General features: G+C 35.8%; 1 protein-coding gene across 3 annotated transcripts in view; it reads left to right on the forward strand.

Moving 5' to 3' along the window:
• Nucleotides 1-27,003, forward strand: part of LOC150098282 (uncharacterized) — a 709,319-nt gene that overhangs the window by 62,776 nt on the left and 619,540 nt on the right. For all 3 annotated transcript variants that reach the window (XM_090406261.1, XM_090406264.1, XM_090406263.1), the window contains exons 3-4: nt 8,502-8,594; nt 16,570-16,641. In XM_090406261.1, coding sequence (XP_090262387.1) covers nt 8,502-8,594; nt 16,570-16,641 — 165 coding nt within the window. The remainder of the gene's footprint in view (nt 1-8,501; nt 8,595-16,569; nt 16,642-27,003) is intronic.

Below are 27,003 nucleotides of genomic sequence, written 5' to 3' on the forward strand. Positions count from 1 at the left end.
GTAGGTCATGCCTCAGTAACTTGCTCACGTATTATAACACAGTGACGGCTGAACTGGATAAGGGTAATGGGTTTACAGTGATTCTGCTGGACCTTGCTAAGGCCTTTGACAGGATACCACATGGAATTCTAATCAGTAAATTGCAGCATATGGGAATGGACATAGGGTTGGTGAGATGGATAGGAGGGTGGTTGACGGAGAGATATCAGAGAGTGGTTTACTCGGGAGTAGAGTCCACAAGACGGCCTGTGACTAGTGGTGTACCACAAGGATCTGTTCTTGGACCACTGCTGTTTAATTTGTTCATAAATGATATAGGAAAGGATCTGAGAGGAACAGTTCATTTGTTTGTGGATGATGCGAAGTTGGGTAGGGCAATAGTGAATGCAGATGACGTCAAAATTTTGCAGGATGATTTGGGTAGATTGGAGGTCTGGGCTAGGGAGAATGGATGTCAATTTAATGTGGCAAAATGTAAGGTTATGCATTTTGGGGTGAAAAGATGGGAGGCGGTTTACTGCATTGGTGGAACCGTGCTCCAGGAAATTGATGAGGCACGAGATTTAGGAGTGTTGGTGGATAAGGAATTGAAATTTAGGGGACACATTGCAAAAGTGGCCAAATCAGCTCATCAAATCACTTGGTTGCTGAAGAATACGTTGACAAGCAGAGACAAGCAGGTTATTGTTCCTCTGTATCGAGCCTTGATAAGACCTCATCTCGACTACTGTGCTCAGATTTGGTCACCTAGGTTTCTTCTTGATGGGGAGGAGGTGGAGAGGATCCAGAGGCGAGTGACCAAGATGATAGCAGGTCTGTGGAATGAACCATATGAGAACAGGTTGAGGATTTGTGGGTTGCAAAAATTGGTTGATAGGCGGAGGAGGGGAGATATGATTGAGACATTCAAATTACTGAAGGGTTTCTATAAAATTAATTCAGAAGATATTTTTGAGAACAGGGCTGGTTGTGGGAGGACTAGGGGACATCCATGGAAACTGGGCAAAAGTGTGGTTAGTAAAGGTGTTAGAACTGAGTTCTTTACTTTTAGAGTAGTGAATGAGTGGAATGCGCTCCCTGAGTCTGTGGTGGATGCTGTGACAGTGAATGAGTTTAAGGCGAGGTATGATAGATACTGTATGAATGTCAAATAGTTGTAATGAAAATGATTTGGGGCCTCCCTCGATGAGTCTAATGACTCCCTGGAGTTGCCCGTAATAATAATAATAATAATAATAATAATAACAGAAGTATCGATTCTGAAAAAAATCAGTATATCTTGCCATCAGTTACTGATAAAGTGATGTAATAATAATATATGCAGGCCAGTCAGAAATGATTATTTTAAATTGAGAACTGAAAGATTGAATGGTTTATTTGAACTATATGAAGGGCCAGAAAGGATGGGGGTATAATAATTATTATTATTATTGTATGGGCACTTCCATGGACTCCAGATGCAGGAGACCCAAACTATCCACACAATATCTGTCATATCTCTCCTTGAACTCATTAACATAGCACACAACTGATTCTTGCAGCTCATTCTATTCATTCACCACTCTCCAAGTAACAAAAATCTGGTCCTCATGCCCCCTACTAACCACACAATATCTGTCATATCTCTCCTTGAACTCATTAACATAGCACACAACTGATTCTGGCAGCCCATTCCATTCATTCACTACTCTCCAAATAACAAAAATTTAGTTCTCATGCCCCCTACTAACCAACCACACTCTTACTCGGCTTCCAGGGATGACCTCTTGTTGTTAATCCCATCTGCCCAGCCAAATACTGAAACATTTCCCTTGCATGAATCCTATAAAATCCTTTAACTAACTTAAATGTTTTATCATATCTCCTCTATTTCACCTGTCAACCAACTATTGCAACCCACAAACCCTCAATCTGTCCTCATAGGGAGCATTCCACAAACCACTTACCATCTTGATCACTCTCCTCTGAATCCTCTCTGCCACTTCCTCATCCCCAAGAAACCTGGGAGACCAGATCTCAGCACAGTAATCCAGATGTGGATGTATCAGTGCATTATAAAGAATAATAACTTCCTTATCTCTACTTGTTAATGTGTTCTTCAATAGCCAAGCAGTCAAGATATGAGTTATCATGGCAAGCAACCATAGCAATATGCCCTCTCAACTTCAACTATCTATCTATTACAACTCCTAACTTCATCTATATTCTGGAGTACTGTTCCATCAAAGTGGTACACAGCTTGTAATCAGTTTATCCCAATCAATATGTATAACTGTACATTTCTTCATATTAAACTGATACCAATGGACGGTGGCACCTGATGGCAGAATATCTGTTCATGAGCCACCCTTGTATCCATATAACCAATTTCGTATCCATCCCTGATTATTCTAATTTGCATGACATAACATAAATGAATATAGTGGGATTTTCTTTCTTGACTACTTGTATAATAACTATAACACTTTTTTTGAAGGTTAGTCAAGTGAGTTTTAATTTATCTTCCTACATATTTCACCGATTTTTGTTATCGGCATCTTCAGGGAATACAATTGGTAAGCTATATGAAGGTAACAGACTAGGTTTTTAACTGACAGTTCTAATTCATACAAAATTAGTATTATGCGAGACAATGCACGTGTCTCGGGAACATGATTTATTTGTTGCGAGACATAATGTAATTGGTGCGAAAGTTCATTTCTTTGATGTTTAGTGATCTGATTAAAGCATTCCAAATTTCCGGTAGGATTAGACCTTGATTCTTATTTAGGTTTCCTGTTGAATGGGCGACCATAGCAGCCTCCTTGAAGGTTCGGGAATGGTAATTCTAGGAGGCTGCTATGGTCGCCCGTTCAACAGGAAACCTAAATAAGAATCAAGGTCTAATCCTACCGGAAATTTGGAAAGCTTTAATCAGATCACTAAACATCAAAGAAATGAACTTTCACACCAATTGCATTATGTCTCACGACAAATAAATCACGTTCCCGAGACACGTGCATTGTCTCGCACAATACTAATTTTGTATGAATTAGAACTGTCAGTTAAAAACCTAGTCTGTTATCTTCATATAGCTTACCAATTATATTCCCTGAAGATGCCGATAGCAAAAATCGGTGAAACATGTAGGAAGATAAATTAAAACTCACTTGACTAACCTTCAAAAAAAGTGTTATAGTTATAAATGAATATTATTATAAATCATTTATATTGGTATTTGCCATGCCATCATAATAGACAAATTCTCGGGGGATTAAAGGCAAATAAAAATTATCCACACTATCAACAGGGGAGGGTAACCTTTTTAATTTTTCATGCCAAAATTCCCAAATCTTTGATGCAAAATTTTCTCACATGCCAATTTTGGGGAACATATTATTATTTGGTGTATTGGGAGAACCTTTTCCAATAATCAAAAATCACACTAGAGCAGTTTATTATTATTTGGTGTATTGGGAGAACCTTTTCCAATAATCAAAAATCACACTAGAGCAGTAAAATCAAAGAATATTGTAATAGTGATTATTGGAAGTCATGTAAGGTTGAACCAATGTAAAAATTAGTAATGGAATTTTTACTTAAGTCCTTCTACCCTGTTGATAGTGTGGATAATTTTTATTTGCCTTTAAGTGTAATTCTAGCTGCCATATATAGCCACACAATTTAAAGATGATTTTTAACATCAGCAAAAGAGTAAACAATAATTCTAATTTTTTTTTAATTAATTTATTTTATTTTTTTTTATAAAGATCAATCAGACAAGTTTTTTTTTTTTTTCAAGTTTTTCCAGTATATTGCAGTGCACAATCTCATAATCATTTTACTTGACTAAAGCACAATAAAAGAAAATAAAAGTAAAGATATTATTTAATCAATTCTTAATCCCTTACAAGTAATACATAAAAATTACAGATTAAAAAAAAAAAATTTATTTTACCTACGTAATATATTAAACAGAAGTTAATCTTTACCATTTTAGCAGAAAACATCAAATCAAAACTAGAGAAAGAAAAATAGTGGATGTTTTATTTATTTAGCATCGATGAGACTTCTGCTGCTACATTACTGATGAAAGATAATTTATATCAGGTTTATATTTTGTAACCTTTAGAGATATGCATGCACTACTAGTTTAATCTGTAAGGCTACTCCTATTACGAGACTTAACAAAATTCATCACTGAGAACAAGGATTCACAAGAATATATATGTAGATGTAAAAATTGATAGTAATGCTGTTGTCAGGATTTTTAAACATACAAAAGTTTCTGGAATAGTATTCTAAGTCCTTAGTACCTCGTTTTCTGCACTTCTCTCTGTTACTCCTGTCTCAAATTTCTGCCTCTAAATTGAGCTACTTTGAAAATCCATCAACTGCATTTCAAATTTATCCATATTTATCCATGAAAACATCTGCAAGTTTAATTCATCCAGTTTTATAGTGTCTGGAAACTTAATGAATTTTGCAGTCTCTTCTAATTCTCTGAACTTAACAAATCTTAGAGAGAACTGTCGAGCAAGATCTATATTCTGTCTATAATATGACACCTTGTTCCTATGACTAACAACAAGTGGGTTCCCATTACCCACTATCTGCACATCAATAACCCAAACTCTTTCACCCTTTGCAATTAAATTGGGCTTTCTAATACCAGCTGTAGTTCTATAGTGTGGTTCAACTGCAGTCTCTCAACCTTTGTTTTTCAACCAGTTATTTAATATGGAGACCACAGCATCATGCCGCTTCACCCAAGTACCATGAGTTTGAAAACAACATTAGGCAATATAAGAAAAGGTTTCACTGTAGCAGCAACTTTTGTCACCACGGGTTGTGCAGGGCATTGATCCTAGCCCTGATTGAGTCCATAACCAGGTAGTAGTCTAGTACCGTCCCATACCCATTGATGCTGGGAAGATACTGATTAGATCCATAAAGTGATGCACCATCAACAGAGCTATATAGTTAAGTAGCCCATTTCTTATGCTCTGCTGATGCAGTCTCTATCAGTTGACCTTGATACTTGGTCAACCCTGTAGTATGCCGAAGGGCTTCTTGGATAATAGGACAATGAAATACATCCCTGCAAATTTGAGAAGTGAATATTTCTAATTTCTTAATTCTATTATAATGAAGGCATGGGATAAGCCAGTGGAGGGAAGGGATACCAAGTCCACTGCCCTTCACCATGGCATGAAAATAGGCAACAGAGTAAGGTAGCCTGAGCCATAAATGAATGGCAGAGCGAATAGCCCTATCCATATGGGACAGTACTGAGACATACGTATGCTCAAGTGTCAACTTATGATGGTATCTAGGGAGCAAATAATTTGAAAGGAGGAAAAGCCCTTGCTGGGGTTTGAGAGGAGCTTTTCTTAAAGATGACAAAGCATTTTCTGAAGAGAAGGGAATATAAGACTGTCCTTTTGGTGTAGAGAAGATGCCTTGTTATCTTCTTTACACCAAACCTTACTGTCCATTCCTCCAGGATAGTAAGACAATGTAATGGCCTATTGTGCAGGAAAAACTCAAGATTTTCAACCTTTAGTTTCTTGTCATGCCCTGAAGGGACAAGTGCTAATTAGCAGGGCTTCTCTACATTTATAGTAAGACCTCTAACATGAAAGAAGTTATTAAGCTTAGTTCTTTATGCTGTGCAGATGTAGTTATCCTCATAAATAAATATTTTTAAAGTCTTCATGAGTCTTTAGTCACATAATTGCTTTAATAATTTTGGAATGAAATTCATCAATAAATGAACCAAAACTGTGGTGTGTGTGGAGGGGGGGGGGTAGCAGGAAAATATTAAGCATCAGCAGTATTCTCAGTAAAGGAGTTGTGGAACAGGTCACACATGTCTGCTATTTAGGAAGAGTTTTTAGTAAAGATGTTAAATTAAGTATGGAAATAGATTATGGAATATGTAAAGTTGGTGTAATGAAAAAGCCACTTTATTAAATTTTGAAAAGGAAGGACAGAAATAAGCTAAAAAACCTAGCTAGCAACACACAAGAGAGTGTTCATGCCAGTTTTAAAATATGATTTGGGTTAAAATAAAATAACCTTAATAAGTCTTTGATAATGGACTTAAAGCCACAGATATGAGAGCTTTGAGGAAGATTGGAGGAGTAAAGAGATGACTTTAATATGGTTCTGCCATTAATGCAGAAAGGAACTTCATATTAATATTTGAGAATGTGGTCTCTCAAACAGCATTAGAAATTAAACATTTGCAAAACATGAGTTTTAATCTACAACATCAGGAAAAAGACCTGGACTTAAGAGTCCTTTTCTTGCATCAATTCACTAGAATATAGGTATGTTGATGTAGTGAGGACTACTTTATAAGATGGAAAGATTAAGAGCTAATCAAATCAGAGACCTGGATAATGGATTTAGATAAAAAGCTGTCAAGTGAAAACCAGATATGTAATGCTGAATATTTTTATTATTTTGTAGTTTTTTTTAAGTCATATTTGTTAATGATATTTCATGTGAATTGACTGGGGATCTTCATTTGTTTGCTAACCTTGAAAAGTTAGAAAGAATTATAAGGAGCACTGCTGATGTTAATTCTCTTCAGGAAGATTTGAATAGACTTTTTTCATAGACAGATTAGTGTAGGTTGTACTTTTAATATTAATGAGTGCAAGGTATTGCATTTTGGAGTGCAGAGCTATAAGGCTATGTTCTATGTTGATGTAACTGTGTTGCAGAAGTGGATGAGATTCAAGATTTGTGAGGATGACAGTTGAGGGTAGACTAACGTTTAGAGAGTATATTGCAAGGGTTACAAAAACTGCATATCATATTGCCACTATGATAAGGATTAAAGTGGCATGTAGGTATAGGGAGATGGTTGTGCCACTATAAAATACTGGTCAGATCACACTTGGACTGTCGTGCTCATATTTGGTCACCTAGTTTTCATTGTGATGTGGAAACAATGGAGGAAGTCCAGAGACAAGTAACTAAAACATATTAGGACTTTGCAATGTTGTCTATGGAGAGAGGTTAAAGCAATGTAAATTACTGAATTAAGCTGATAGGAAGAGAAGTGATGTGATAGAGACGTTTAAGTTAATAGTAAGGGATTACAAAAAGAATAGAAAGTGATGAGGGGGGGGGAGGAAGAACTAGAGGCCATCCCATGAAATTGTGTAAGAATGTGGTGAAGAAGGGTGTGAGGTGTAGAATTTTTACATGGAGAATTGTAAATGAATGGAACACATTACCAGAGTAGTAAGGATTTTAAGGTTCAGTATCATAAATATGTTGTCAGTTGAATGAACCTCTCATGATGAGTGCTGACACTACAGCGTATGATTAAAAAAAAAAAAATCTTGTATATTGAACAAACAGAGTATGCCACTCTCCTCGCTGTTGTATTGCCTCATCGGTACCCTCCACATATCCTATTCTAATTCTCTACAAGTTGGGGAAGTTTCAGGAAGCATTACCATCAAACTTGATTCTGTTCATCATCTAGGAACTACTCTGCTTAAACTATTTTATGATGTAGACTTTAATGGCAGAGATATAAATCTCCATAATGTTTTTAATAACTTTAAAAGATATTATGTATACAGGAAAATCTCGCTTAACACATTCGATATGCGCGATAATCAATTAGCACGATTGAGTGAAATGATACTATTTCTCGCTTTAAGCAAGTGAGTAATCAGTTAACATGAATTTTTTACGTTATGCGAAATTTCATTGGCATTAATAACTCAGCAGATAACATTATTGAAGAAATCAGCACAATTGTAAAAGAACTTGGATTTAATGAACTGGATAATGAAGATGTGAGAAACTTACTCGATTCCTATTCAGAACAGTTAAGCAAAAATGATCTCCTTCAACTAGAAGAATAGCATGCATATGAAGAAGAAAAGGAGTGCAAACAAGAAGAGAATGTTACGACTAAGAAGCTAACTGCAAAAGAACTTGAGCTAGTTTTCAATCACTTTGAGCATGCTAAGGAAATGTTGTTTGATGTTGATCCTGATATGGAATGAAGCTTTGAAGTCTGCCGAATTCTTGATAAAGCGATTGCCAGCTATCGCAAATTGCATGACAAGATGAAAACGAGAACTATTCAAACTTCTTTATTTAATTTTTTTGTAAAAAAGTAACTCAATCAAATACTCAGACATTAAATAAAAATTTAAGCCATTGATTTTTATTAAATTTGATGATTTTATCCTCTAATATAGCTTTTTTTTTTCCCAATTTATGCTAACTGATGGATGAGTTATAATTATTCCTATTGTTTATTGTATTTGCTTAACACGATTTTGCTTAGCGGTATTAATTGATGGATTAATTAATCATGTTAAGTGAGGTTTTCCTGTACTAAATTCAAAAAAGAGAGAGAGAGAGGCAAAAACAAGAAACCATAGTTATTGTTTGCCTCTTAAATTAAATTAGAGAAATTAGTAAATTTAATATATATATATATATCCAGTAATGTGCTTAAATTGTATTACTTTGTTTTATAGCTTTTGAATTTTCTTCAAGAATTTTCTCAACAAGTAATCTCAAGAACCCATGAAATGGAAAAGCTTGTAGATTTCATTTCACAGGAAACAAAGGTATGATAATTTTTTTACTGCTTGAATATAGTTGCATTACTTAGTTAATTAAAATTGAATCTTATTATTATAAAATTATTCAGAAATTTTGTCAATTTATAGTCTGTTAAGAAATAATGAACACAAAGCAGTTATATGATGATTTATACAGTTGACATTCATTATAGTGAAATCATATAGACCTCATAGTTCTATATGATTTCATTGTTGTTTTGAAAGAGTTTGCTTTTGTTATGGCATATTTCCCTTAAAATCACATTTCACTATCAAGCTGGTTAGTAACTTTTAGTGAGTTTGCTATAGTGAAAGTTGGCAATAATATAATCAGTAGTAACTTAAATTTCTCAAATGGTAGTAAAGTTAGTCCTTAATGTTTGCATGGATGCGAGCAGCTGCATATTCTTGTATTGATGCTTTTGATTTTTCCAACTTGAAAGGCATTCATCAAATTCCTGGCAGAAACCCTCTGAATATCATTCTAGTCCATGTCTGAAAAATCTACTTTCCTGCCAAATTAAATCTCATTTAATTTGTAAATCAAAATTTTGAATAAAAGAACAATACTTCAATTGAAAATAAAAATTTTATTATTATTATTATCCCAATACCCCATGGAGTCAAAGACTCTTCTAGGAGGTCTCTTTATCATGCACACAGCTCATCATATCTTAAACACATTCAAATTCTCTGCATTTGAATCTGCAGAGAATTTGAATTTCAATTTCTTTCCCAATCATTCACAACTCTCCATGCAAAAAAAACTACTTCTCACACCCTCCTTATACAGCTTCCAGGGATGACCTCTCTCCCACCATTTTATGAAAAACCTCTTTCTTTAACATCAGTTCTATAGCATCCCCCTTACTAACATGTATGTCTCAATCATAACACCTTTTTTTCCTATCCACTGGGCTGTCTAAATTGCATCTTCTCAATATTTCTTCATATTCAACATTCCAGATATCAGAAACTACCTTAGTAAATTGCCTCTGTAGCTTTCCAACATCTCTTCGTCCTTTTGGAAACGAGGTGACCAAATCTGTGCTCAGTAGTCAATATGTGGCCTAATCAAGGCCTTATATAATGGAACCAGAATCTCCTTCTACAAGTCATTCTCAGAATTCATTGTGTTGCCCTCACAATTTTGGCAATGTGTCCTCTAAATTTTAGATCCTTATCTACCTTCTCTCCAAGACCTCTTATTTCCTCCACCTCCAACAAAACTAGTCTAATATCCCATCTTTGTTTCCCAAATTTTAAAACCTTACATTTCGCAACATTGAACTGGTATCTCCACTCCTGGGCTCATTCACTCAATCTATTCAAATCTTTTTGTAAGGCCAGGACATCTGTTCTACTCCTCATCGTTCATCCCAATTTTGCATCATCTGCAAACAACTGAATATCCTGATTCAAATCTTCCCCAATATCATTAACATACAGTTAAACAGCAATGGGCTCTAAAACAGACCCCTGAGTTACACTACTAGTGACTTTCCTCTTGTGGGATATTGCTCCTCGATACACAACTTGCTGATACTTATAAGATAGCCAATATTCAATTCAGTGCACTAGTCTAATAAGCAACCCTATCTGAGTTTGACTGTCAACTTATCATAGGGCAATCTATCCAAAGCCTGTGCAAAATCTAAGTATACTACTTTCTATCCATCTCCTTTGTCCAATGAAGGCGTCACCTTATTGTCATAAGTAAGTACATTACTAAACCATGACCTCCCAAATTTATGCTATCCAACATGGTAAAGTTGGGCAGCATGGTCCAACATTTGATAATACCACTGGTGTCAACCCAATTCTGGATCCTGGTTCTAACTAGCCTCTCGAACACTTTAACCACAACAACTGACACACAGATAGGCATATAATTTGATGCTTGAGTTCTATCACCTCACTAAGCTGCCCAAACTTGCCTTCCTTCCATTCCTTTGGAACTTGATTGTAAGACATAAAACAAATATGTCAATGCAGATGTCAACTCCCTGGCACATTCCTTCAAAATATGCAATGATATATGATCATGTCCCACAGCCTTATTAATAATAAGTTTGCTTAATTGCCCATATTCTGGGATATTTGTCCCAATTTTGCATCATCTGCAAACAACTGAATATTCTCATTCAAATCTTCCCCAATATCATTAACATATAGGTTAAAACAGCAATGGTCCTAAAACAGACCCAGTGTAAGACATCAAACAAATATGTCAAGGCAGATGTCAACTCCCTGGCACATTCCCCCTTCCTTCCTCGCTCACAGCAGTCTCTCCTCCTCATTCACTGGTCTCAAACTCACCATAATGTCCCATTCACAAGGATGAAAAACCTTTTATGATCTGCTCATTAAATATCGTAACTATATCCTCCACAGCAGTTGTTCTTACACCATTTCACATATCCCCTTTCCTCGCAGAAGTCCTCACACTGCTTGCGACCACCCAGGTAATCATTTCATGGTCATTCTCACCAACTGGAGGGTGATTTGACATCTCGAATAAATTTATTTTACTTGTTTTATTTTTATTTATTTATTTAAAATTTATTTTAAATAAATAACTATTATTATTGTATAGCTAGTAGGAACATGAACATGTTATCATTATTATGTAGGTATTTCCATGGAGTCAGCAGACTCATTGCAGGAGAACCATGCTAAACTCTGTACAGACAATGCCTATCCTACCCCTCCTTAAGCTCATTCACTTTCAAGGGGCACTAACAGTAGTTCTGGCAATCCATTCCACTCATTCATTACTCTCCAAGTAAAAATTCCAATCTGCACACCCTTACTAACTACACTCTTATAAAACTTCTTGAGGTGAGGTGAGGGGATGTCCCTAGCTTTTTCTCTCTCTCTCATTGAAAATTTTCTTTTGTATCAATTCTGTAGAATTTCTTTTAGTAAATTGAGTTTCTATCATCCCTTTTTTTCTGCCTATCAACTAAACTTCACAACTCGCACACCTTCAGTCTGTCTTCATAGGGGAACATTCTGCAGACCTATCATCAGCTTGGTTACTCTTCTCTGGATCCTCTACACTACCTTCTGATTCCCAAGAAATCTAGGCAACTAAATCTCTGCATAGTAGTCAACATGCAGCCAAATCATAATAACCTTTATAAAGGCTATGATTATTTATTTATTTGTTTATTATTTATTTATTTATTTAAATCTTCTTGCAGGATATTTACATCACCTTCATCGCCTCTTGTCCTCTCCAGTTTTTCATCATCAGCAAACAGTATCTGTCCTTAAATCATTTCTTATATTATTAATATATATATATTACAGTAGCACCTCTAGTACAGAGCCTTGAGAGGCATTCCATTGGTTATCCTCATTCTCCTAGATTTCATTCAACCTTATATGCTACTCTCTGATGCCTGTCTGTCAGCCACCCCCTATTCATGGCACTGGATTCATATTCATTCATGTTTGCTCCAACTTTTGTAGTAGTTTTTCATGTAGCATTCTGTCAAATTGCTTTTGCAAAGTCCAGCAGTGTGATGATGGTGATGATGATGTAGTCACTTCACTTTTATAATTCTGCTGACATTTTACAGTGGAGTACATCCTGTTTGCTTAGTTGAATTCTCACTTCAGATCCTGTCACATCAGCAAATGCAAGATCTCCCTCTAACTGGTCACTCAGTAACTTAACTGTTTCTTCTGCTTCTGTCACTTTCTTACTGTCAACTTTGATTCATGTCATCATTCCATAATAGTTTTTTTTTGTCTTACTTGCTATACAGTGAGGAAAGTTCTTTTGGATTTATTTTGACCAGTTTAGCTAATTTTCTTTCGTAATCTGATATTTGACCTTCCTTACCATACTAGTCATTCTTCTTCCTTTCACTTCGTACTTTTCATGAGTATGCTAATCATCTTTTTCTTTATATTCTCTCCACAATGTTTTTGCAGTTTCGGTTTTATATTAGTGATCCACTTAACCCCACTTAGTTCTTTCTCTTGACTCTGGGTATGTGGTCTGAATCTGTTTCTTTCAAACAATCCCTGCCCAACCACTTGCCTTGCACTACTGACATTCTTTCCTTGTAGCTTCTTATGCAATAGCACTGTTTCAAGTTGTCTCCTATGTGTGTCATAATCACCAGCTTTGTAGTTCCACATAAACCATTCTTGACTGTGAATTCTGCATGTTCAGCTACTTCCAAGAACAAGACTGGATGGTTACTTTTTCCACTCTGAGTCAGAATGTTCAGTAGTTATTGGTATCTGATGCTATTACCAGATCCAGCAGTCTCATATCCCTGCTCCTCTCCATGTCACTGTTTCAAGTAATTATTGCTATTACTACTATTACATGACACCTCCAGGGAGTCCATGGACTCATCAAGGGAGGGCACATGCTCTACAACTCTGTCTCCATCACCTACTCCATCTACAGGTAACCACATCCACTATCTATCACCAACCACCACCACTGGTATTTTCACAGACAATCACAAACATCCATGCCTACGGTGGGATTCGAACTCGCAGCCTTTTGACTGGAGAGCAGATACACTAACCACTCGGCCAATCAGGCCGGTAATTATCCTGTGGTAACTGTATAAATTCCATTTCCAACTTGCCATGTACCTTTTCCTCCCTCTAATCTATTTTTCCATTGTCAAAATCCCCCATAATTGCTTGCTTGCACTCGTTGTGGATGCCATGCAGCAGCATATTAGCACATCTTGTGGACTGACTCCCTTGTGTGTATAGCAGCAACCAACAATATATTTTATCCTATTGACCTATACCTTGCATCAGATGGCCTGAAATGAACCAACTCCCTAGACCTAAAATCCTCCTGAACTTGTGTTGAGGAGGATTTTAGGTTTAGGGACCTAAAATTTTTTTTGTTGAAGTTCTATTTTATTCTCTCTATCCTCCCTGAAAATAAAGCACCTTTACATTCTATCCTTGTAACTATACCATTTTCTGATAATCAGGTCTTGCTGGTGGTTATAATTTTTAGGTAAATTGAGCAGCTGACCTATGTAAAAAAACTCCTTCACTTTATTTCTGATGCATCTGGCATTTGTGTACATGAATTTTGGCATTCTTTTGGGCTCATAGTTACCCTTGCATAATTTCATGACGAACCCATTCTGAATTGAAACCTTTTATACTGCATTCACATTGTTTAATAGTTTCTATACATTTTTTTTTTTTTAAGTTAAGGGATATTACATCCCATATTGTTTCTTAGCCGAATAAGAAACTCAAAGAGTTTCATTCCGAATATAGAAACTATATAAAGTTCGGCGATTCCAAGCGTAAGCAAATACCTGGATAGTTCAACACCTGACCCATTTGGTAGTGCAAACTGAGGCAACTCATAGTAAGGGTGGAGCAAGCTCCGATCACTATTCTTGGTATTTACCCATAATGTGGGTAAATATCAAAATGGGATATTACATCCCACAATATCCCACAATAAACGATGATCCAAGGGAAGCAATGCCTTGCCTGGCAAATCATATTTTTTACAGAAGCGAAGCATGGTAGGACAAAAATAATTTGTGTACAATCTATAAAAATGTCTTGTGTAACCCAAGCTTTCTTGTTCCATTTCCAATAGACTGGAAACATGGCTTTTAGACCCTTGAAGGCACGTGGTGTCTGTGTATGGTACACCAACATTGGTTTAAGCTTCAAAGTTCCAGAGACATTTGCACCCAACAAAAGCGTGTGTATCTTTTGCAGCTTTAAAACCCAGAGCAGAACTTTTTTCACAGGAAATGAAGGTGCGTGATGGCAATTTTTTCCAGTAGAGCCCAGTCTCATCAACATTAAAAATGAGATCAGGAGGATAACTTTCTTGTTCTACACAGTCTTGAAATTCTTTAGGAAAAGCAGCCGCTGCTGCAACATCTGCACTTGCCGCCTCACCACATTATTTGACACTTACTTTGCGACTTAAATCTCATGAGCCAACCTTTGCTTCCTAAAAATGTTTCTTTGCCACCATCTGCCTTTTTAAGATCTTCAAAAATTGTTTTTGCTTTCTCAGTTATAACAGCCTGCGTCAGAGAAATGTTTTTCTGATTCAAGTCATCCACCCATAATAATAGTAATAATTTTTCCATTTTTTCTTAAAGTTTACTCCTGCTATGCAGCCATAGATTGTTACGCAGACTGTTTTATTCTATCTGAATTTTTCATAATTGTAGTAACAGTCGATAGAGGTAAGTTCATATTTCTACAGACATTAGCACGTGTCTGCCCATCCTCCATTCTTTGAATCACCTCTATCTTCTTTTCAAGTGCGATTGATTTCTGCACCTTCTTAACACCAAGTTCTGCTAACTTTTCTGCACTTCTTTTATATCAGACATGGTATGTAATTATGTACTTGATCAATTTATGTATGAATTGGGTGAATATGGGAAAAAAAAAATTAAATAGAACAATTAGGTAGATTCAGCAGTAAAACTAGGTCTGATACTTTTACATCGTAGTAGCTCGGTAAACACTCAAACACTAGAGTGCCTGTTAGCGTCGTTTCTCAGTCAGACTATACTACAGTGAGAAAGCACGTGCAGGCATCTGGTGTTATTGTGAATCGGCATAAATTGAACCGTTGTAAACCTAGGGGATTACTTCGAAGGTGACAGTAGCCATTAATGTATAGTTCCGAGTGTAGGTTTTTACAAGTGCATTCCAGGAATTAAATTGTCACACCTTGTACTTTGCTCTCTCTCACTTTTGACAATATTTTTCTCACCAACCAGGATCAGTTTTTTCTTCTTGGATCAATTTTCATTCCTAATCATTCCTGGCATAAGCACATCAGGCATATAGCCTCTTTAGCCTCCAAAAAAAGCTTGTTATTCTTTTTCATTGCAAATAGTCCTCCTTTCCCAGTCATATCTTGACACTGTATAAAGTTCTTATTTGACTGACTTTAGAATACTATTCCCACATTTGGAGTTTGTGCATCTAAGACCTATATCAGAATACTTGATTGTATCGAAAATCAAGCAGTTTGCTTAATTGAAGATCTGCTCTCTTGCTAATTAGATGCTTTACTGATGCTGCAATGTCTCTTCTGTAGGTATTTCCTTGGATGCTCTGAAAAAGTCAAGTGTCTTTGAGTTGCAGAAGAGATTCATAAGATGACCCCAGAAATGGAAAGCCCCAAACAGAAATGACGGATACAAATGTGAACAGAGTGCAAGATTTGGTACTGTGTGACAGATGATTGTGTGATTAATGGCTGATGAATTGCAAATGAATTGAGAAACAGTCAGTGTAATTTTAACTGAAGAATTGGGGTGTGTGAAAGATTTCTGCAAAGTTCGTGCCTTGGATCTTGACAGACGAACAGAAACAGTGGCGGCTTCAAGTTGCGACTGATCTTTCTGCAAATAAGCACATATTTCTGAGAGTAATTACAGGTGACGAAACCTGGTGCTTCTAGTACAATCCTGAAACAAAATGTCAGAGCATGCAGTGGAAAACCCCGAGTTTTCCAGTGCAATTTGCTCCACTGAACTGTCTTCTACAATCCCTCCACTTCTTTTAATCATATACAAACATGCACAGTGTTGGTTTTCATCCCATATACAGTTCAGCTTCAGACTTATAGAATCAACTTCTCTTTTTCTATTTCAAATACCACACACTTTGGAACAATCTTCCCCATACTGTCCCCCCCCGTGATTACAACCTCCAACTTTTCAAGAAATACATCAACCAATTTCTCTCTTCTCTCTAACCACTCACCAACACATAACATTGTTGTTTCGTAGGAACTGTTGTATTTGTGGCTGATGAGAATAAAACTTTGCATGCAACATTGTGTGTAAAAAAACCAAACAAACAAGTTTTGCTATATTTCTTAATAATAATAATAAGAAGAAGAATAAATATAGCAAAACAAGTTTTTTTTTTATTATAGTATACAATATGTTACTATATAATATACATAACTGTTATTTCATAGGTCACAAGTGTCAAGGTTAATAATACAATTAATGACTTCCACATGCTGTCTAATGTGCAATTTGTTGAAAATGTAAGTATTGTTATGCTCTTGCTGATTTTACTAATATTTTTCTTAAATAACTTACCATATAAAGTTTGGAATTTAAAGCAGCCTTTCATTAAACCAAAATGCAATTAATGCAAATCTGAATGTTGATTAATGTAGCCTGAAATAAGTATTGAACTACGGATAGTTCTCATTTTTCGAATTCCTGCTTTACGAATTTTTTGAATCGGAATTTTTATTTTAAATTGTGCACCTTGAAGGCGATTAGGGGCATATATGGGGAATTATGCAGTATGTAATGATGTAACGATCAGTTAGAACGAGCCCCAGTCACTCATGAGCTTTGGTGATGCAGGTGTGTTATTCATAGTTTTCTTCAATTACACCTGATTTTTTATTTTGTTTTCTTTTTAACTATAACTCTTTCACTTTTCCAGCAATGTCAAACAGAAACAACATTGCAAAACTAAAAAATGAGAAAAAGAAAGAAAAGCAGTTACATTAGAGAAAAAATATGAAATTATTATCAGTTATCAAGTGGGTAGCACTGTTAAAGCTCTTTCTGAGAAATTTTCTCTTGATTGCACCATTTTAAAGGAAAATATTTGAAAGAGGTTAAAAAATACACAATCTATGCAGTCTATATGATTGTGTAATAAAGAAACAGGCAGTATAATTCCTCATATGGAAAAACTGTTGACTGTTGGGATAAGCGACCAAACCCAATGATTAAACATGCCTATTACCTGCACAATGATTTGTACTAAAGCATTAGCCATTTTTAAAATGCTGAAAGACCAAAAGGGGAATACTGCAAAGAGACTTTTGCTGCAAATAATGGGTGGTTTGACCACTATAAAAAGCAAACTAGTTGGCTTAACATTAAAATACAAAGTGATACTGCAAGCACCGATAGTCAGACTGCAACATCTTATCCAGAAAAATGAGAACAAATAATTAAAGAAGAAAATTACTTACCATTGCAGATTTTTAACATCAATGAGACAGGCTTCTTCTGGAAATAGATGCCTGCAAGAACTTACATGACAAAAGACGAGTCCTCCATGCTAAGTTTTAAAACATTAAAAGATCGTATCACTCTACTATTAGGAGGAAATGCCGCTGGCGATTGCAAGCTAAACCCTTATTTGTGCATCGATCAGAAAATTCAAGAAGCTTAAAAGGAATTAATAAAGATACTCTCCCAGTAAAATGGAAGGCAAATAAGAAGACTTGGCTCACTGATTCCCTGTTCAAAGATCGGCTTATGCATTGGCTTATCCTGAAGTGAAACTTTATTGTGAGAAGAAACAAATTCCATTTAAAGATGCTTCTGATAATTGACAATGCACCTAGCCATCCCTCATCAGTAGCTTACTATGCTCTAATGTAAAAATAGTCTTTTTACCTCTAAATACAACTTCTCTTTTACAACCAGTGGATCAAAGAGTGATTGTGATGTTTAAAGCGCATTATCTCGAAGAGATTTTTTAAATGTTGATAGAAGCAACTGATAAAGATGGAAACTTTTGTATCAAGTTTTGGGAGAGGTTCAACATTATAGACGCAATTCGTATAACGCAGAGCGCCTGACATAATGTTTCCGAAAAAATTATGAAAGAAGTATGGCATAAACTTTGTCCTCAGTTTAATGATAATTTCGAAGGTTTTGAAGACCCAACAAAGATAGTGAATTCTGAAACTCAAGCAATCTTAGGTATTGCCAACCAGTTGCAATTGGAAGTTTTGGAAGGTGATGTTAATTAGTTGCTTCAATCTCACACTATGGAACTCTCACTCAATGATCTCCTTGAATTAGAGGAACAAGAAAGAAACAAAGAAGAAAAAGACAAAGAAGATAATGAATATAAAGCCCCAAGTTTTTCACTTTAAAAGGCCAAGAAGAAGTATTTGATCTTCTCGAAAAAGTTCAAGCAATCTTTGAATCACAAGATTTAGACTTAGAAGAATTTAGTAAATTTTTCCACGAAATGAATAATGCTTTGGCTTGCTATCAAGCTATTGTAATTGAAAAGAAGCGAAAGTCAGTAAAGCAGATGACACTCGAGGTCTTCTTTGAAAAAAAAAAGCTGCACCGAAGCTTCCTAATATATCTCCCACTACCTCGACAGCTGCTGATTCACCCAATGATATAGAAATGAGCTTTTTTTTTTTTTTTTTCAAAGAATCTTTTTTAATTTAAAATTTTTCTTATGTTATTTTTTAAATATGTAAATCTTTGGCCAGTAAAGTCTTTTCTTATAATTTAATATTCATTTTATATTTTATATATTCCTTCTTACAAACGTAACTCTCACTTATAGCATTATTTCTAAGGCAAATAAACTTTTATGAATTCCCGATTTATGAAAGGTCACCAGGAACCAATTCATTCATAAAGGTGGGAACCTGTACTGTGTACGAATTGCAAAGGAATTATTTGCTCAGTAATTTAATGTGGTTTCTGCGGTATGTTGGAGTTGAAAGAGGGGGTGTTAATTTTAGTTGTAATGTTTTGGAACAGTGCTTAGTGCTCCGGTTATATTCTTATTTCTTCAAGTTTCTCTTCCAGTAGATATAAATTAATCTAATTAAATTATATCACTTTTCCATGGAGTCCAAGGACATTACACAAGAGCTCCCTGCATCGTACAGTCTGCTGTCTACACTACTCCATTTATATACTACACAATCCACATATGCACATTATGCCACTCACTGATAGTGTTTTTGTCTGTTCATTTTATGTTCTTTGGCTGATCTGCTTTTTATGCATTATCTAATTTCTTTTCTATGCTCAACTAAACTGCAAATAATAACTAACAAAATGTATGTAGGGTCAGTTTTATGATTATATGTTGGGGAAGGAAATATCAGATCCTATATCTCAAAACTAACTTTCTTCTAATTATTATTCCTTCCATCTTCAAGATAAGTTGAGTCCCATGTGGATAAGAAACTTCCACCATTCTTTCATGTGCTGTTTCATATGCCAACAGCTTTTAAAGTCCAATGCAGTTCTAAGGACTTTATGCCATGTTAATCTTGGTCTTCCCCTGAGTCTTGTACTCTCAATAGTGCCCTCCAATACCAAGTGAGGAAGTCTGACTAGTTCCATTCACACAGTGACCAAATCAATGGAGTTGATGCTTTTTAACTGTGTTAAGAATTGTTGAGTTAAGGATATTCAAGTCTTGTAGCACTTGTACATTAGCCTTTCTTAAGTTCTGTCCGAGGTGTTCTGTTAATATTCCTGAAGCATTTCATTTCAAAAGCCAACAGTTTCTTCTCTGCTTTTTTTTGTTTGTTTGAAGGTCCAAGTTTTAGCCTTGTAGACAGCTGTCAGTAGTATTATACTTTCGTATAATTTTATTTTTAGATTTGTAGGAATTTTGTTGTTTTTCCAAATTTTATTAAGTTTGTTCATCATTGACTGCTTGGATAAGTGACCAAACCCAATGATTAAACATGCCTATTACCTGCACAACGATTTGTACTAAAGCATTAGCCATTTTTAAAATGCTGAAAGACCAAAAAGGGGAAGACTGCGAAGAGACTTTTGCTGCTGTGGAGAGTCTCTGTTTTATTGTTGCTATGTCGTTTAAATTTCAAATCAAATATGCACCTAGATAATTAAAACCATCATTTTGTTCTGTCGTTTTAAAACTAACTAGCTCAATGGAAATTATATTCTTGCTTTTATCCTTTACCCAAGTCTGTGAACAAAATATACACAAAAAACCTTGCAACCAAGCTACTTTTAAAATATGGAGGGTAGCTTTATATCAGATTGCCATTGTATCTCACAGTGCATAGCACACTCCTTTTTGGACAAGTGTGTGGGGAGGGGTATCCAAAAATAATTGGAATCTGATCTTGGCACGCACACATTTTTTAGTTACAGAAGTCGCCGCTAGGCAGTTTTCTGTACCAGTCTAGCAAGTGACATCGTCCTTTGTGAACTAGTTTGTTGTTCTGGCTGCTTTTTTGTTAGTGCATACAACCAAGTGTGTCAATTTTGTGATGATTGACTACAAGGAACAGAGAGTATGTATGAAATTTTGTATTCTTTTGGGTAAAACTGCAGCCGAATTGTTATGCTTTGGAAAGACTTTAAGGATGACGCTTTAGGTAAAACGCAGGTGTACGAGTGGTTTTCCAATTTCAAAAATGGCGATATGTCAGTTGAAGACCAACCATGATCTGGCCAACTTTTCACAAGCAGAAATGATGAAAACATCGAAAAGGTTTGCCAGGCAATCAGTGAAGATCGTCGAAAGACCATTAAGCAAGTTTCTGAAGAGACAATTCACCATGGAGTTTGTGCCTGCGAATATTAAGAGGATTTGCAAATGGTAAATTTGTGCCTCATTTGCTCACAGAGGATAAAAAAAAATCGTGTAAATGTTTGCTGCAATTTGAGGGAGAAAGTTCGTAATGACAAGCACTTTCTTTCAAAAGTTGTAACTGGGGTTGGTGCTACGGTTATAATCCAGAAACAAAACAAGCATCAAGCAAATGGAAACTTGCAAATTCACCGAGACTGAAGAAAGCAAATAAAGTTTGAGCAAATGTCAAGACAATTTTTTTTTTGTGTTCTTGATGTGAATGAAATTGTACACAATTTGTTTCTCCTGGACAATGAACCAACATTTTTATCTCAATGTTTTGATAAGACTGTGTGATACTGTATGACAAAAATGGCCAGAAATGTGTAATAGTAGAGAATGGTTGCTGCCCCACAACATTGGCCCAGCCCACATTGCCTGGTCTGTCCAGCATTTCTTGACGAGAAACAATCCTTCTCCTCCCCCACAGACTCACCTGATCTCTCTCCATGAAAGGGCAGCAATTCATTGATGTGAGCAAAGTGAAAGAAAAGTTGCCAGAGGCCATAGATAGTATTCCAGTTGAACAGTTCCAGAACTGTTTCCAGCAATGGAAAAAACATTGGGACAAGTGTGTTGACTCACATGGCAAGTACTTTGAAGGAGACTAGAATATGGTATTATAAACCTTAATAAAATAAAAAAAAAAAGGAATTCCGGTTATTTTTGGGTACCTCCCCACCTCGTATATTGCTATGCATTATAGAATGGGTTGCCACCCAGACCATTATTTGACCTTAAGTGAAGGTCGAACAATGTCTAGTTCTCATCATTTGGAACTAGACCCAAGATCCATGGAAATAATGAGAGCCAAATCACTAGTAGAATTCATATTTTTATATACAGTTAGAAAAGTTTGTGCATCATCATGTTATCATGTACACCCTCTGTCCAAAAAGAAACCGAACCTTTGATAGAAAATAAAGCACAGGCCAATTATAATTATTCAAATCATTTATTTGAATCAATATACTCTCCCTCAGCTTCAATACAGCATTTGGCACAGTCAATTAATTCGTTAAATGAGTCTTTTATATTGGTTTTTGGGATACTTGAGGATCATGGTTACTGCTACTTGAACATTTTCAGTGGTGTCGTATCGCTTTCCTTTCATTGGCAAATGAAGTCAGGGGAAGAGAAAGAACTCACAAGGTGAGTGATCCAACACACAAACTTGGTTTTTGCTCAAGAACTGTCATAATGTTCAAACAATGAGATGGTGCATTATCGTGCAAATGTGACCAGCTGTCTGCATCACGATATTCATGCCACTGCGACGAATTTTTGCTATCAATTGCTTCCAAACTTTGAGACAAAACTCACCATTGACCGTTTGGCCAGGCAGAACGAATTCTTTGTGGATAATGCCCTTGGAATCGTAGAAACAAATCAGCATTGTCTTTACTTTTGACTTCTCCAAGCAACTTATTTTCAGATGCCCCACTTCTGGTGGTCTCCACTCAGCACTCATACTCAAAACGCCATGTTTCATCACCAGTAACGATTGTTTCAAGGAAGTTTGAGGCCTTATGAGCGGTTTTAATGAGGTCCTTGCAGTGTTCAATTCAATACATTTTTTTGGCGTTGGTCAGCTTGTGGGGAACAAATCGCGAATTCAATTTACAAAGACCCAAACTCTTGGTCAAAATGTTGTGCACAGTTGATTTTGGAATCCCCAATTCATCTTCAATCTTATGGACGATTTTGGGTTTTCTTTGATGAAATCACGCACTTTTTGGATGTTAACTTCGCTCAGTCCCGGCTTTTCGTCATCCTCAAGCGTCTCGACCACTTTGAAATCGCTTAAACCACTCGTAAACTTGATTATGGGAAAAGAAATCGACAATGCTTTTTTAAGCATTTGATGCATTTTGGTAAAACTTTTGCCAAGTTTAACACAAAAGCCAATTGCAGCTCTCTGTTTGAAACTCATTTTTTGACTGTTCGTCAAAACACAGTGCATTCTTGGCACTATAACTCAGCCTCTAATGAAACAAATGTCATAAACAGTTGACACAACACTAATGAAGGTTGCCGCTTTTGACAACAAAAGGATACGACAAATGGCGCCACTAATTTCTTCTATTTTTGATAAGTTCGGTTTCGTTTTGGACAGAAGGTGTACTCTGGCTGAGAGATAGTTGTAGCACTTTTTCACTTGATTACAAAGCAAATTATGTTCATTTCATCACACTTGGATAAAGTATACAAAAACAAATATAATTTTTTGCCACGTGTAATTTATTTTGTAACTAAGTGAAAAGCTTGCTACAGCTATCATTCTTGTACATGAAATATGACTTCTAGCATTGATATAGCTTTTGGTATCTGCATAGTTCTAACTCCTGCTGACATCAGTGAATACCTCAATAAAGTTGGTCCATCTGATACAAAGAAGTTATAAAAGAATTTCTCCATCTGACAAATAAACACAGAATTTTCAGCCTTCAGGTATTAAATTCAGCTATTTAAGCAATACAATTTCAAAATTTTCAAATTTTACAAACCAGTCATGCATATGTAAACCTTTGGTATTACCTAGGGCAGGGGGTCTTCAACCTTTCAGACAGTGCAGGCTGCATTAAAAATTTCAACAAAGCCCGAGGGCCAGTAAGCTATACTGCGGTATTTAGAATTGTAAGATGCTTTCCAGATTCACAAGGAACACTGTGCATTTGATACTTTATATAAAATCCTATAAAAAATAAACAAACTCAGCTTTAAGAGCTTAGGTAGGAGTCGGGTTCATGATAAGTAAATACAATGAATACTTGAAAAAAGAAAATTTAATGAAGAAAACATTCATTTTTTACAATGTCAATGGACAACTTCTAAGAAGTGCTAGCAGTTCTTCTGTCACATTGAATTGTTGATCAATATCACGGATAAAGATAGCCAGTAATGCTGAATCCTTCACATCTGTGCTCTCATCTAAAGCAAGTGAATATGACGTAAATTTGGACGACCGTTTTTTTAAAGTTCATTCAATGTCATTGGCAAGTTCTTTGACACATCGTGCTACAGTTACCCCAGACAAACTCAGTTTTTTAAACACTTCCTTATTATTTGGGCACAGGATATCCCCAGAAGCGATGAGTCACTCTTTCACAAACTCACCAACCAAGAAGGCTTTTGATTTTTTAGCAATTTTTTCAATACTATTACATAACTTACTTTGATGCACGCTTTGCTCTCTACCCTCTGCCTTTTAACCTACCCGACTGACATTTTAAATCAATTTGGAGATGGTTCACTTTGTCCACACGAAGCCGCCTTTGAAGGTGATTGAAATTGGACACATGTTTTGTCTCATAGTGTCATTTTATATTGTATTCTTTTGATACTGACACTGACTCATGACAAATTAAACACACTAGCTTATTGTCGATCAGCACAAAAAAGTACAAATTGGTCCACTTTTCATTAAAAACCCGACAAGAATCACTTGATTTATGCTTTTTACTTGTAGACGCCATAGTGATGGAAGGTGAACCCAAAAAATGATCCAAAATGGCTTTGTAATGGTTATTATCCACTGAATATGTCTCAGACTAATGAAAAAAGTCTGGCAATATAAACCACAATAGGCTATGGCTGACTCGATGAATCTCTGTTCGCTTATACATGGACAACCAACTGTTCACGACTGACTGTGGATGAGATCCTGTTGTATTTATATGAAAGTAATGAAGTATCAAGAACCTTCGAGATGTATCTGTAAGGCCCTAGACAGCGCACTTTAACGAACTACTGCTTCAGCCGTCTACCTGCGACATTAGTACTAGTATTTAAGTACCGCTTGGCACTGGTAGATGGCTGAAGAAACATGTCTATTTAATATTTATTTTTATAGGATTTTATGTCAAGTATCAAAAGCACAGCGTTTGAATCCGGAAAGTATCTTACAATTCTAAATACTGCCGTACAGCTTAGTGGCCTGTGGGCTTCATTGAAATTATTTTTTTATTTAATCGCGTTTTAATGTTAAGTAGTTATTTTTTCAAAATGGCCTTTGGGCCATATGTTGAACACCCCTGACCTTGGGTTTTATTTCCTACTATTCTGAATAAATGTTGTAGTTTATACCACAGCCTAGGGATAGAGTTTGTCCCTAAATGTTATAGCATGGACAAGATCCTTCCCTAGCAGGAAAGATATTGTCTGGAGAATTGCATGGTCACCGTTCAGTGAATGCTATCAAATGGAGGTACTCTAACATCAGAGATCCAACCTGTGACATATGTTACATATTGGAAGCAGTAGAACTTGCATTCTACAGCTGCCTTCTTATTCTATCCTTGTTTTTGGAAGAGAATGCTTCAAATTTATTCTTTTTTTTGCAGTATCCTCCACCATGTAGTAATGCAAAAAAAAAAAAAAATTCTCATTTTTATAATTAAATTAATATATCCCTTTATGGAAACTTAAAACATGTAGGTGTGAACACCAAGTATGACTTACAAATGCTATACAACATTGTATTATTAAAATTTTCTTTTTCAGAATGTTTAATTTTAAACTTAGAAAGAAGTATAAGAGAGGCAGGTTTTTGATGAAGTGGTGCAAGCTTATATTATGCAATATTTATTTGATTGGGGGGGGGGAGATGATGGCAAAATTCTGTTTGTTCTTACTGTGAAAGATATTTCCCACACTATTCTGCTCTCTTAGTTTGCTGTGGTCTTATGATAAACCACAGAGATGAAACCCCTTATTTCTACTGTAAAATTCAATGCGGTGAATTTTTATTTAAAAAAAAATTTCCAACATCGATTTTACAGAGGTCATAAATCATATGGAAAGAACAAAATTGTATATTACTATATATTAATGGTGAAATACTGATGTAAGCTTGTAAAAATAACTGACTAAAAGAATGACATAGAATTTGTTCATAAATTATAAAATATTGTAAAGATTAAAATTTTACATTACATTGATTTGATATTAAGTTGTGATGTAACAGAATGTTAAAAGTATTTCTTCCTCAAGTTAAGAGCATTAGACAAGATTATGTTGGCGACTTGAAAGTGAACAAAGGTATTGAAGGTCATTCAGATGTGCAGATTTTACTGCTAAAACTGAAGGTCAAGACAACAGTGATGTCAAGATTCAGGTGTCTCTGACCCTAAAACAATCAGCTTTGGAATCGTGTAAAAGAAGTCTTGAGAACCTCAAAAGAGAGCTTGGAGTTTTTCTTCTTGCTGCAGTTCGTTGGCCTGTTTGGACTTCTGAGAATTCATTGGAGCATGACCCCTAGGCACTGAGAACCAGGAGAGGCAGATTATTCCTCGGAAATGTATTTTCAGTAACAGAACGTCCACGTGTGACAAGATTCATGGCGCCTACAGTAGACCTCTAACTGACGGTGAGCTATGTTACAATTCCTGGACAAGGACTACAGCAGGACGACTGCCAGGAGCTGTTCAGCAAAGGCTAGTATATAGGACGGAGGAAAGCAGTCAGCAGAACTGCCACAAAATCTTCAAAACTGGCAGGACTGTATATGTTTCTGCGAATTTGTGAATAGATTCTATTGTATTAATGCTGAGGTAATGATTAAGAATTGTGTGTTTACTGAACGTAGCTCTGTTAAAATAATTGTATAGTTGCTATAAGAAATAATTGAGGATGAGAATTAGCTAGTATATGTATTAAGAAGAATGTTAGCCTAAGATAAAGATTGTGAAAGCCAGTAATTGCCTCGATTTTGTAAAGCAAGTTATTTAAGCATTGTGAATAGCTGGTCTAAATTGTAAGGTTTGAGTTCAAGATAGGCATCAGAGAGAAATTGTTCAATTGTTTATTAGATTGAATTGGATTTAAACGGTATATGAATACTGTTTAAATCCAATTCAACATGTGTGATGAACACATAAGCCTATCCACGTGTTTATTAGATCTATAATTGCTTAAGGTAAAATAAACATGTTTTGTTTGTTTGAAACTATCGTCTGATCTTTGACCAGTGCACTGTCTCATAAGAACAACCGAACCT

The sequence above is a fragment of the Typopeltis vanoorti genome, chromosome 16 (assembly GCF_054136105.1).
Source record: "Typopeltis vanoorti isolate ZY-2024b chromosome 16, IOZ_Tvanoo_1.0, whole genome shotgun sequence".
Classification (NCBI taxonomy): domain Eukaryota; kingdom Metazoa; phylum Arthropoda; class Arachnida; order Uropygi; family Thelyphonidae; genus Typopeltis; species Typopeltis vanoorti.